The 12,828-nt window shown below is 43.3% G+C and overlaps 1 protein-coding gene across 3 annotated transcripts in view; it reads right to left on the bottom strand.

Moving 5' to 3' along the window:
- Mid2 (midline 2) overlaps positions 1 to 8,162 on the bottom strand; it is a 101,102-nt gene extending 92,940 nt beyond the window's left edge. Inside the window, exon 1 of one of the 3 annotated variants that reach the window (XM_075957181.1) lies at positions 8,089 to 8,162. Coding sequence is in view for 2 of the 3 variants with exons in the window: in XM_075957180.1 (XP_075813295.1) it covers positions 7,459 to 7,462 (4 nt within the window). In the remaining variant the exon portion in view is untranslated. Of the gene's footprint in view, positions 1 to 7,458; positions 7,967 to 8,088 lie in introns of those variants that run through there. The other 2 variants (XM_075957180.1, XM_075957182.1) reach the window with 2 other exon arrangements.
- Positions 8,163 to 12,828: the final 4,666 nt, after the last annotated feature.

Genomic DNA, 12,828 nt, shown 5'->3' with positions numbered 1-12,828 from the left:
TTGAGCCTTAGTTCTTATTCACTTAAAAATATTGAAATGGCCACTAAAAGTACTTAATTCCTACCTACATCACAAAATACTTTTAGTGGAGGAAGGTCTACAACAAAAACAAAACAATGAGAAAGAGTTGCAATTTCAGGAAGTTTTTGAATCACTAATTTGTTTGGAATTAGAGGGTGCTAAAGACAACAACATGTGAATCTGATAGAGTAGGGCCCAACGATGGGTAATCATAAAGCTTTCCCCAGAAAACACAATTGCTGCTCATAAAATGCGCTCATGAAACACATGAAATGGTAGAATCAATTGACATGTTAAGAAATAAATATCCATGTACTTACAACCTAGAGTTCCCTTCCGAATGATTTAGTTACCAGGATATAGACAAATGTACATGGTTTTGGGCTCTCGGCTAGAAAATTGTTCCTGCATAGTTTACCTTCACTTTCTATCCTCTTCAGTTTGAGATTTGTTAAGAAATAGAAAGAAGAAAGGGGAAGGATGGATTACCAACAAAAGTAAACTTAGTGGTAAGGTATGACAAAGCTCTGTGCCTAAAGAGAAACACAAAAAGGGCTTGCCTCTCTCTCTCCCTCCCCTCTCTCTTTCTGTTGAGATAGGGTCTCAATGTTTTGAGCCTAAGTTAAGCTCAAAACAATCCTCTTGCCTCAGCCTTCCAAGTGCTAAAATTACAGTCATTCCCCATAACTCCTACCTAATAGGGAAGAGAAAATGCTTCAATGAAAGTGATTAAGAATTCAAAACATAACACATTTTACACTTACAAGATGAAAAATTTATTCAGGTATTGCCCTCCAAATCTAACATTAGCTAGCTCTGATCAAGGGTTATGATCAAGCAGCTATGATCAGCACTTGACAGAATTCTATTATTTCCAATGCTGTTTGAACATACCTAAATACCTACTTATCCTAACAACTAATATCCTAGGTAGTTGTCATCTTTCAGATCTTCGGGGTAAGGCCCTGGGCTCTCTCTCTCTCCCTGGGGAACTAGAGGCTACCTTTCTTCCTAGAAAAGCCATAAATGTGAAACCAAGCATCACCTCTGGGCTGTAGATTGAAAAAAAAGGGGAGATAGAGATTTATTTTTCAAAAGTAGTAATGCAAAAACTATCCTTTGGGATATTAGCTTTAACCTTTCAGGATATTAGCATTAACTACCCATGAGATGTTCCTGAAAATACCTTGGAGGACAAACAAATAAGTCCAGGCTTAGTCTGTTTCTTCAAGGGCAAACTGCTGTTCAGGTTGAACTAGAATCACCAGATGATCCTTTCAATGCTTTCTAGATCACATTTATTATAGAGCTAGATCCAGTTATTATAGAGTTATTTCTATTTATCATCATGCAAAAGGATGTCTGGGTGCTATAAACTAGCTCCTAAAACCATGAATTTTATTTACAAGAGTAACTAAACAGGATAAGAAGGAACTAAAGACAGACAAGGTGTATGACTGTCCCTTGACTAAGCGAATGTGAAGTATAGTAGATGTATTTACCCTGTGCTGTACCTCAAGGAAGACAGAATGAATGTTTCAGTGAACAAGTAAAGGTAAATATCAACTAATGAAAACATCTTCTGGAACTGAAAAAGAAAACAACCAAATATAAGAACTTTATGATTAGTGAATGACTCATTCAAGTTCAGAAAAGATAATTTGGCCCCCCATGTTGGTACATGGCTATAATTCCAGCACTTGGGAAGCTGAAGCAAGAGGATCACAAGTTAGTTCAAGGACAGCCTAATCTATATAATGATTTAAAAGCCAGTCTGTGTTAGAAAGCAACTGTCAAAAAATTCTAACATAAAAATAGTCAGTATATAGAATTCTCTATATTTTATATGACAAGGACTCAAATAGAAGACAAAATGGATATTGGGTAGGTTGTCAATGACCATAATTAATTATAAGAATAATCCTATCTTTATATAGTAGTTTTATAGCTTTAAAAACCATTATTTCATTCTTATAATAGAGTCTTCTTAAGGTCTTATATCTAAACAGCACTAGCTTAGTGGTGCTATGTAAAACATTCAAATTCTTTAGACCATAGTTTCTTTACCACTTTAATTAAGAGCATCTTCCATATGCATAGCATAGGCTCTTGTGATGATCCAATGAGGATAAAATAAATTAACCTGTTTTTAAATTACATTTATTTGCATTACACATTCACACGTGATACACCCAGAACACTGTTTTACAAGCTAATAACCTTTGGAAAGTCATCCCAAACACATAATTGACATGATAGAGGACAATTACACTTCTCATAAAATCCCAGGAAAATCATGGGTTTAACTGTAGTGTTTGTGATGCTCATATGTCTTCACATTTAGGCTAGGGTCCTCCTGAGGGAAAAATTATCTCTACTGTTTTCTTTTAGGCTTCCTTCCCACACTGAGAGAACTCAGAACTGGAGGTTAATTATTGACTGGTACAGAGACCTGATCCAGTTTCTGCCTAATAGGTATGAGAGCCTAATTAGCATTTTATAGTACATGAATTTAATGCTACTGCCTTCCAATAATTAGCTCCTAAATCTAACACTTTGTATATTTTGTCTAATGTAGTCATCATTAAAACAAATAGCAAACTAGCAAAACCAAAAATCTAAGTCTGCTGCAAGTACAAAAGATTAATCCAAGTATGATCAAAATATATTGTATAAATATAAAAATTTCAAAGAATAAAAATATTATTTTAAAAATGATTAATTGAAGTAACCAAAAATGGATTTGCTGAGGTAACCTATGTTTAACAAGAATTATCAGTATGATTCATAACACCATTATCTTAATACAGATTACACTGGCAAAGTTATAAGGTTGGGGAACAAATGAATAACAAACATCTTTACCTATGCTACCAGTACAGATTTTTATCCATCTTAAGGCTGAGTTTCGAATCCTCTCTTTTTCAATGATATATTTTAAATACTCAGTGATTTTTAAAGTATTTAGTGGTCTACCAGGATGGACAGTTATTTTTACATAATAAAACTTGTAATGTATGTATGTAGGGCATTCTATTGAATGTTAGGCTTCGATGACTCCAAGTTCTGATCGGTAACAAGGGACAGAAAACAGAGGCCTATTTTAAATCAAGCTTCTACTCTCCGGGGAACCACATGGATCCTAGCAACACTGAACAAAAGGCCATAGACAAAGTGATAGAGAATTCTGGACTAGAAACCATTTTTCTATCTCTGGACTGTACACACACACACACACACACACACACACACACACACACACACTACACATTTTGCTTTCCTAAATTAACATTGTCTTCCACGCCTACACATTATGTTCTTATCAGAGCAAATTGCAAATATTGGGATTTTAGATTTCAGGAAGAGTTTTCATTATATAATGTGTTTGTTATCGGATCATCTGGTCTCTGTAAGAGGATGATCCAGAGTCAGAAGATACTATTCATCATCAACTAGAGAACTCTGACCTGCAGAAAGAGGTTGAGACAAAGTCCAAGGTCAGGCAACCAGAGTGCTGTAGAGGGACAAGAAACCACACTTTTCTAACCCATTTATGCTGAACCAACATCATAGTGTATATTCTATTTGGGCAAACCTCACATGGAGCAAGTGATGGTGGGATGTTGTCACCTTTTTTCCCAGAACCCCTCGGCCATGTTTACTTGAAGCATTTTATGCCATCTCATAGCCTCATCGCTTTATAGGCTTTCTAGGGGGAAATACAGAACCTGAAAGTTTGACTGTTATGTGATTACGGTCATGAAGAATAAAAAGATGAAAAAAGCAGCAGACAGAAAAAGCCGCAGAACAGGAACCTCTTCAGCCCACAGACAACTTTCGGCAGAGTTTTAGTAATTGAAAATGGATAGAGACGCATATACTAACCCTTAAAGGAGAGGAGAGAGGGTAAGAGGGACTAGCAGTCTACACAGGGTAGTAATAAAGGAGGATTTTCTTCTCCCGCCTCCACTCATCTGAACTTCTCATTTGACGCTATGACTCAACACACAGAGAAGCGCTTTTCTACCCTCCTCTGTGTACTACTCAGTGATGAACGCAGTATTTGTTAAGGATCCAGAAATAGAGACACTTAGCACAATGCGGACTTTGTCCCAAAATTTCAAAAAGTGACCATATTTAGGACGAGTGAGATGGCTCAGAAAGTAAGATTGCTGGCCACCGAGACTGACGACCTGAGTTTGATCTGCAGAACCCATGTGGTGGAAAGTAGGAGCTTATTTCCACAAGTTTTCCTCTAACATCCACACGGATGCTATGGCACACATGCATGTTCATATGCACACATATGCGCACAAATAAATAAATGTCACAATTTAAGGGGCTATCTTTCAAACCTCTTGAACTGTATTATATCCATTAGGACATGTTACACCTCATATTTTTGATGATACTCTGCTTCAAATCAGACATTCGGCTTAAAAAGGCACTTCATGGACGCAAAGCTTTCTTTTGTACAAAAGGCTGAATAAAAGCTCAACATTAAATGGAGTTGGAGCACCCTCAAGCCTCTTCTAGCAGCTGAGTCCCATGGCTAACATCTAGAAATTTAGCAAGATCTATAAAGATTGAATGATGAACACACAAAGACAGCTATCTCTAAAAACAGCCATCTGAGATATATTTTGTGTCTCATCCCTGTCTTTGCCTTTCAGGGTTCTACCTTCCTGTTTAGAAAGAGAGATTTCAGTTCTAAGGAATCTAACAACCAAACCAGTATTCTTTCCTCTTCACCAAGCCAACGATGTTTGCTAATTGATAAAACACACACACACACACACACACACACACACACACCAATCTTCTGGAGTTTCCTTCTCAATTTTTGTGGTGTCAGCAGATTTTAGGGGAGGAGGGAATGGAAAGGTTCACTACTCAGAACACTAGTTGGACGCAATTATGAGACTCCACCGACACTATTTTAAGATCTACAAGTTGGAGCAAGTTGCCTTGTTCTTAGAGGAAGGATTAACCAAACCAATTTTATCTAAGTCAATTTGCACTGTTCAGATGATCTGTTTGTGAAGCAACCATGTCACTCCTATTTGCAACAGTGCCTCCTAGAAGTGGTCTTGCAAGGTACAACATGCTAGGTAGGAATCCTAGTAGTCAGGAAAGGAAATAGAAGCGAGAGCCCTCCATGGCCCATAACCTCTTCCTACTCTCCACACCACTTTCCTCCACCCGGTCCTAGCCATGGAGCCGGAAGAAGAGTTAAGCATAGGACAAATATAAGCCCAAACTACTGGGTCAAGTCTGGGGCTTCAACATAGCCAGCAGAGGCCTCCGTGCAGTAAAGGTGCTTTTTAAAAATATTGACTCATTGCTGCAAGGTGCTAATCATGTTTGTACAGCCAGACCTAAAACTATCTGTGCCACTTTTTATTGGGCATTGACTAACTACCCCCCATGTTGGCTAAAAATGGGTGAGCCTGACTCAGATTGTTAGGTTAGAGTGCAGCCAATATGATTTATGACTCGACTGAAAATCATCACCATTACTTTCTATGCCTAATTGTCTATGTTTCCATTCAGTTACACACACATTTGGTGAAACAAATTGACTTAAGGCCCAAACTACAATGATAATTTGAATCCCAAGGGGACTAATAATGGCAAATTAAGGTTTCTGTAAATTGGTGTCCCCATTTATACCCAGTCAACCCAGTAGCCCAATAAAGGATAAATGAAGTGCTTTCATTGAAAAGTATAATGCTGAGGTTTAAAGAATCCTTTTATCTTCAAAGGGCCAAGCCAATGCTCACAATACCCAGTACATAATATTATGCCTTTTATGCAAGTGCAGCGACTGTGAAAGAAAGGGCGCACAAATGTCCAAAGGCCGTAAAGCCAGTGCAGCACCACATTTGCAATGGGCTCTCTCATCTTCTTGGCTCCAAGACTTGTGCTTCAACCACATGAATCAAGTTTTGTAAGGAACAATCAAGAGAAATTTAATTCACATTATGAATCTGTATTAAGTTAATCGATTGAGCAGGAATATACGAAAATAGCAAAGACTGATTTTCCCTCAGGGCAGTGATGACTGGGGAGGAGATAAAAAGGTGTGTGTTGGGGGCGGGGGGATAATCCAGGTATAGCAAAAGCTTCATAAGCAGAAGTGAGGAATATGAACTCTCAAATTTGGCAGCCCCATCTCCTATTTTAATATTGTCAGAGAACTGATTCGATTTCGGAGAGGAAGTAGAATGGGATTAAGTCAGCCCTTGTGTTCCAATTTGAGAATCAGATTAACTAACCCATACACAACAGTTGTCTATTATTATAGTCCCCAGTGTTTTCCTTCATAAATACTCCCTCTCGGAGACACACAACTGCCATTCACCAGCCCCACCCTCCAAAATATTCAAGAAAGCAAAGTGATTCAAAAGCAAGAAGCTGTGTTGCTGGATGTGCACAGGTTGCTAGCGAAAAGCTGAGAGTGCAGGGACTCTGGTGAGAGAGCTGGAAGGCAAATGTGAGGGTAACAGAAAGAAGAGGCATAACAGTGACATTGCCGAAGGAGTGCGGAAGAGTGTGAAAAGTGAGGAGTCCGAGCGTCTCAGGACCCTAATTTCTTGCTCGAAATAGAAATGCCTCCAAAATAAATAAATAACGTGCAGCACGTGAAGTGCGAAATAACCTAAGCCAGCTCATCACCAGAAATGTTAGAGTAAATCTGCTCTGCCGCTAGCTACATAATTCTTCCGAGCCCGAAATGGAAAAGCCTCTCATGTCCCTGCTTCAGCAGCAGCGTGTCCTGTGGACACACTCAAGTTTTCCCTCTCCCCCACGGCGCTGCTTTCACAGCTAGGCCAAAAAGAAGGAACCACCCAGACAGAGACTTGAAGATTGCTTCCCCCAGCGAAAAGGGGGATTAAGTTTCTCCCGGGCTGCCGCCGGCTGGGTGTCCGCAAGCAGCATCCCAGGCTGCTGCGCCAGCACCGCTGAGCAAACCGCCGACCTAAGGGCGCCGCCCGGGCCGAGGACTCCGTGGGTTGCGGGAGCGTGGGAAGGCGGCTGCGCCCTTTCCCAGACTTGTGCCTGGGCGCCAGGAGAGCCGCTCCACTGCTTTCTCCCGGCTCGGCCTGGCCAAGCGGGAGGCCCCGGGCAGTTCCCCCGCCTGGGATCTAGGAGTGCAAACTCCTTCCCACGAGGGCAGTGGCAGGAACCCGGGTCACCACAGTGTGACACACACCCCGGGCCCCCGCTACTGCCGCCGGGAGCCTCGCGGATCCCGTCTGCCCGTCTCCCCCCACTCCCCAACCAACCCCCCCTTCCCGCCGATCCCTGGTGTCCTCCCAGCGCCGGCCCCGGCGGCACCTGAAGAGCAGCCGGAGCCCGGGGGCCCGAGCCCTGCGCGGGTGGCGACACTCGACCCCCCCTCCCCCCGGACCGCGGCGAGGGGACACGTTTTACCCATATTGTTCCCGGGTGCCAGCCATCTCCTCTGTGCTCCTGGGAGCGCCGGGCGCTCGCCGGCCTCCTCAGCAAGCTGGCTGGGGCTCCCGCGCGAGCTCCCGGGCCGCTGTCGCTGCCGCCGCCGCCACCACCACTCTAGGCCGCCGCCCGCCTTCGCCGCTGCGGCCGCCGCCGCTGCCGCCGCGCAGCAGCCGGGATCCGCCAGCCCGCGCGCCCCACAGGGGACAGCACGGAGACCGCGACGTTCCCGCGTCTGGGTCTCCCGGGCGAAACTTAAGAGTTTTCGCCTCTCAGTCCAGAGGCAGCACCATGACACCACCGCAGCACCACACTGTCATTTCCGCCGCCGCAGAGGAAAAAAAAAGGCAATCCCTTCGAAAGGAGGGTGGAGTGGGGGCAAGTGGAGCCGAAGCTGACACCCCAGGGGAGCACTAGGAGGGGCCCGTGCAGAAGGGGCGCTGGGCCACCTTCCTAGGCTCACCTTCCGCCGCCCCCGCCACTCCCAGCTCCCCGAGCCCCTCCTCTGGAGGCGCGCTTACATGTTTTCTCCCCTGGCAGGAGTGACCGGAGAAACCTGAGCAAGCAAAGGCAGAGGGTGGGTGGGGTTCAGATTACTACTGTACCTACCAGCTGATTCCAGCAGCCTTTTCTCCAGCGCCCTGTCATCTTGATGGAAGACACAGAGAAAAGGGGCCTGAGCAGGCGTGTGTGTGTGTGTGTGTGTGTGTGTGTGTGTGTGTGTGTGTGTGTGGTGTTTTGTGTGTGTGTGTGTGTGTGTGTGTGTGTGTGTGAGAGAGAGAGAGAGAGAGAGAGAGAGAGAGAGAGAGAGAGAGAGAGAGAGAGAGAGAGAGAGAGAGAGAGAGAGAGAAGAGAGAGAGAGAGAGAGAGAGAGAGAGAGAGAGAGAGAGAGAGAGAGAGAGTCCGCAAGAGGGTAGTGTGTGTGAAGTGCAGAGGGAAGATTATGGCCAAACTCTTCTTCCACCCACCACCCACTACCTCCACAAACCCCCTGATTAGAGCAAGGAAAAGGCCTATGCGCCGCCAATGAGAAGAGTCTGCCTGGATCTTCCGCACAGGTCCTACTGGTGAAGCTGCTCGATGCAAAGTTAACTAGAGAGTAAAGCAAAAATAGTGGAGGAGACAGAGAAGGGCAGACAATTGAAGGAAACCCAACCCCTTTTTCTTTTTTACAAAGGGAGAATGGCTATGTTCTATTGGCCTTGGGCACAAGTTGTTCGAGTGGATTAAAGCTACTAAAAGTGTATTGGGGGGGGGGGAGGCAAGGTTTCTTTTGCACCTTCAGATCCTTGACCAACAAGACAAGACAGTCAGTCATTAGCAAGAGGTCAATGAGGTAGATGCTAGCCATCTGGAAATTCAACGTCCCTAGTACAATGATTGTTCCATTTGGAACCCAGGAGCCTCCCATTGGTCTGGAGTCAGCCTGCCTATTGACCTACCATTGGCTCAAAGACCACTGCCCCACTTCAGGTGGTGGAAAGAAGGAAGCACCTCCAGGAGATAGTGTTTTGAGCTCCACTCAAAAAGAGAGACGGGGAAAGCAATCAGAAAACAGCCCTTCTCATAAGAACCTTCTATTACTGTGCTTGGGAACAAATCCAGAAAAAAAAAATGAAGGTAGCTGGGTGTGTCCCCTCAGGGAACCAATAGCAGTCAGCCAACAGCGCTGTTACACAGTGTGCTAGAGAACTCTGGGGTGGAAATGAAAGGAAAAACCCAACCACGCCACCTTAAGGGAAGTACAGCACGGAGAGATGTAAAAGCCAATGTGTCATACCCAAAGCACAGACAACAAAAGCAAATGACAAATGAGACTGCATAGCACCCAACGCCTACACAGCAGAATATACAATCAACACAGGTGGGAAAGGGAGAAAATATTTGAAGCCCGTATATAATAAGGACTTATTATCTCGAGCATATAAAGAAGTCCTGTGTTTTAAAATGGGCGAAGGATAAGTGGGATGGGTATGTCTCAAAAAGGGAAAGAATAGCAGATAATAAGATGGTCAACATGACTATCCATCAGAAAAAATGCAAAAGAAAGTGATGGGGGCAGTTCTAAAGATTTGTTGTGTAAAGTTGATAGTATTCCTGTATCCTGCAAAATGGTCAGATGGGTACATTCCATGCCATGGGACTTTTGACACAAGGAAACAGTTGATTTTTTTTAAGTTAATGAGTCAGAAATCTGCTGATTCTGGCGTAACAGGGTGGGCAAATACACCACATAAATGTTAAAATATATATGCATATTTGGTGTGTGTACATCTCTATATACATTTGTCTGGAGTCAGTCTGCCTGCTGAGAGGCCTAGGCTGTTGGTGAAAAAAAGGTAAGTCCAAAACTGGGTGTGCTATACTACTAGTAGCAAGAAAAGGAAGGAGGCATTTTGTATACGTGTATGTGTTCTCTGTAGAGATACCCCAGAAACTGATTGTATTGCTTACCTAAAGGTCAGCCAGAGGAGGGAAGAAGTGTCAGTCAGCTTTCGGTCACTGTGATGAAAATCTGAAAAACAATTTAGGAGGAAAGCTTTGTTTTGGATTATGATTTCAGAATTTTCGGTCCCTAGTCACCGGCCCTACTGTTTGGGAGCCTACAGGGAAGCAGAACATTATGGTAGCGACTATAGGATGAAGTTAAGTAGGAAGGAACAAGGGGAGAGAGGGAGGAAAAGGAGGGTAGGAAGAGGAGTTCAGAGTCCCAGCATCCCATTCAAGGGCACACACCCAAGGGCCTACTTCCTAGAACCAGGTCCCATATCCTAGTTTCTGCCATCTCCCAATAGTCCTTTAAACCACACATGCATCAATGGACAAATCCATCGATGGGGGGAGAGGGTAAAGCCGCCATGATCCAGTTAATTCCCAAAGGCCCGCCTCTGAACATAGATTGGTCCAGTGGGGACAAAGCCTTCAATGCATAAGCTTTGTGTGGGATGTTTCAGACCCAAACCATGACAGGGAAGCATCCAGTATTGTATGTGCTGTTTCGTCTTTCTCGAGCTTTTTAATTGATGTTTTAGAAACAATTGAAAAGAGTGAAGATCATAGAGATAGAAAGCAGAATGAAAGTTACCAAGGGTTGGGGGCAGGAGGGAATGAGGAGTTGGTTAAAGCATACATGCTTTCTGTCTGGGAGTTTGGAAATTTTCCTAGAAATAATTTGTTTCATGAAAGTACTTAATGCAACTAATTGTACACTAAAAAGTAAAGGGGAAAAATTGCATGTGATGTATATTGTACCACAGAAAACAAGTGAAAAAGTGAAAATAAAGAGGAAGTATACTGAACAAGTATAGATCATCGCATTTGTGTAAACAAAACGTGTGTGTCCGCACATGTGTAGACGAGCCGAGTAATGCCTTGTATATAATGTGACCCTAGAACTAACGCTAGTATTTCTGGAGATCTTTTGATAACTGGATACTCTGCATTAAGAATCTATTTTGAGCCGAGCATAGTGGCACACACCTTTAATCCCAGCACTCAGGAGGCTGAGGAAGGCAGATCTCTGTGAATTTAAGGCCAACTTGTTCTACAGAGTGAGTTCTAGGAAACCAGAACAATTACAAAGAAACGCTGTCTCTAATATCCCCCCAAAAAGAGAATGTTCTTTGATTGCTTAAAGCAAAACCAAAAAAGTATATCTACCAAAAAAAAAATGTTGAGTCACAAATTGAAGAGAGAAATCTGTTGAGCCCTGTGAATTGTTCTTCAGTCTCTCTTGGTAAGATCCCCACAGAGCAATGGAGACTTTTCTAAAATGTAAAGAAATGGCCACTTACATTAGGGGTCTACCTGCACAAAGCTAGCCCACTCTTGGCAGAACCGACAGCAAAGGAGATTTGCTTTTAATGGCTTTTCTCACCCTTTAGAAATGATCCTATCCTTTGTATTTTAGCCATCTCCCTGGCACCTGAGATTCCAGTGCTTCAGAAAGCGCCCCCAACTTCCCGGAGCTCTGTACAGAACTCCCTAACCCTGTCTTTTCTCCCAAGGGAATGTTCTGGACCTTTCCTTTCCCTCCTCAAAACTTAACAGCTGCTGGGTCCCTTTCACAAAGGACCTTGCTAAGTGATTAAGGAATTCAATCAACTAACTCAAGCTAAATGTTAATAGCTTCATTTGTCTCTCTATTAGGAGATAATATTTTAATTTTAACAGAGGCCTTCAATGTATTAATTCAAAGGAATGACTAATGGCTTGTGTGGGTGGGAATGGGGGATGGGAAGATTTCGCTTAATCACATCACATAAGCAGCTGCTTTGAAAATATCCCCACTTTCAACGGTTTTATGCAAATTGCTCACTCTAAATTTATTAAAGTAAATGTTTTGTATCTGGCAGGAGATGCAAAACTGGCTTGGAGTGTGATGCAATTATTTGTTTATAATTATTTAATGGTTACCTTTGTATATAACATATGTTGATCCTATTAAAATAAATCTGGCCCATAAAAAAGGGTGTCTAACAGATGCAGCCGGAGGTGTTTAATTGAATTAATCTGAAACAGACTTACCACACCACAGGCCCGCAGTATAAAAGAGACAGCTCATGGGCTATTTTTTTCCAGCTGAGAATGTAAGGGGGAGGGAGTGGCTCCAGATACTTTCTTCGAAGAACAGCACAGAGGCCAGTCTGTTCCAGAAGGGAAAAAAATCATATAAGGGTGATTTTGTTGTACAAGAGCATCATTGCTTCTGCAGAAGGAGACCTTATACTGCTCTCAAAAGAAGCAGCTACTTGTCTGAAATCCAGAGGTTGACCAAAGGCTTTTCTAGCCGAGCAGCTCTTAACAGAATGGTGGGAAGAAAAGCACTTTTGGCATAGTCTCGTCAATAGGACACTGTTCTAAAGCTCTAGTGGGGAATGGACTCCACAGGCTGCTTGCAAGAGAGTGGTTCAAATGTTCCTGATGTGGAGAACTAGCATGCGCCTGGCGCGTTGTATTATTTTATTTATACTCTGCTACTGCTTTCATCAGTTTTATAACTCTTCTGAACTGCTGTAATAAACGCGTATATTTCTATCTGCATTGCATTGTTCCCGGAGTGTTAATGTGCGATCGGGTCCAAGCCTAACCCTTACTGCTGGCCAGGCCTTTCCAATTGGCAGTGGCAGTTACTTACTAGCTGGCTTCCACAGCATCGCACCTTTCCTAAGTTTCCTAACATCTCACTATCTGTTCCTTGGGTTCTGTTGTTTCTTTCTGCTGTTTTATTGCTTCTGAAGCCTGTATACCCCAGAGCTCAGGCCTTGGCTCCCCTTTCCATAAACACTCACTCCTATGGGACATCCTCTAGTCCTGTGATTCCCAGTGGGATCCATATACTGATGGATG

Source organism: Microtus pennsylvanicus, chromosome X, assembly GCF_037038515.1.
Source record: "Microtus pennsylvanicus isolate mMicPen1 chromosome X, mMicPen1.hap1, whole genome shotgun sequence".
Lineage (NCBI taxonomy): Eukaryota > Metazoa > Chordata > Mammalia > Rodentia > Cricetidae > Microtus > Microtus pennsylvanicus.
This window is presented reverse-complemented; position numbering and strand designations above follow the sequence as displayed.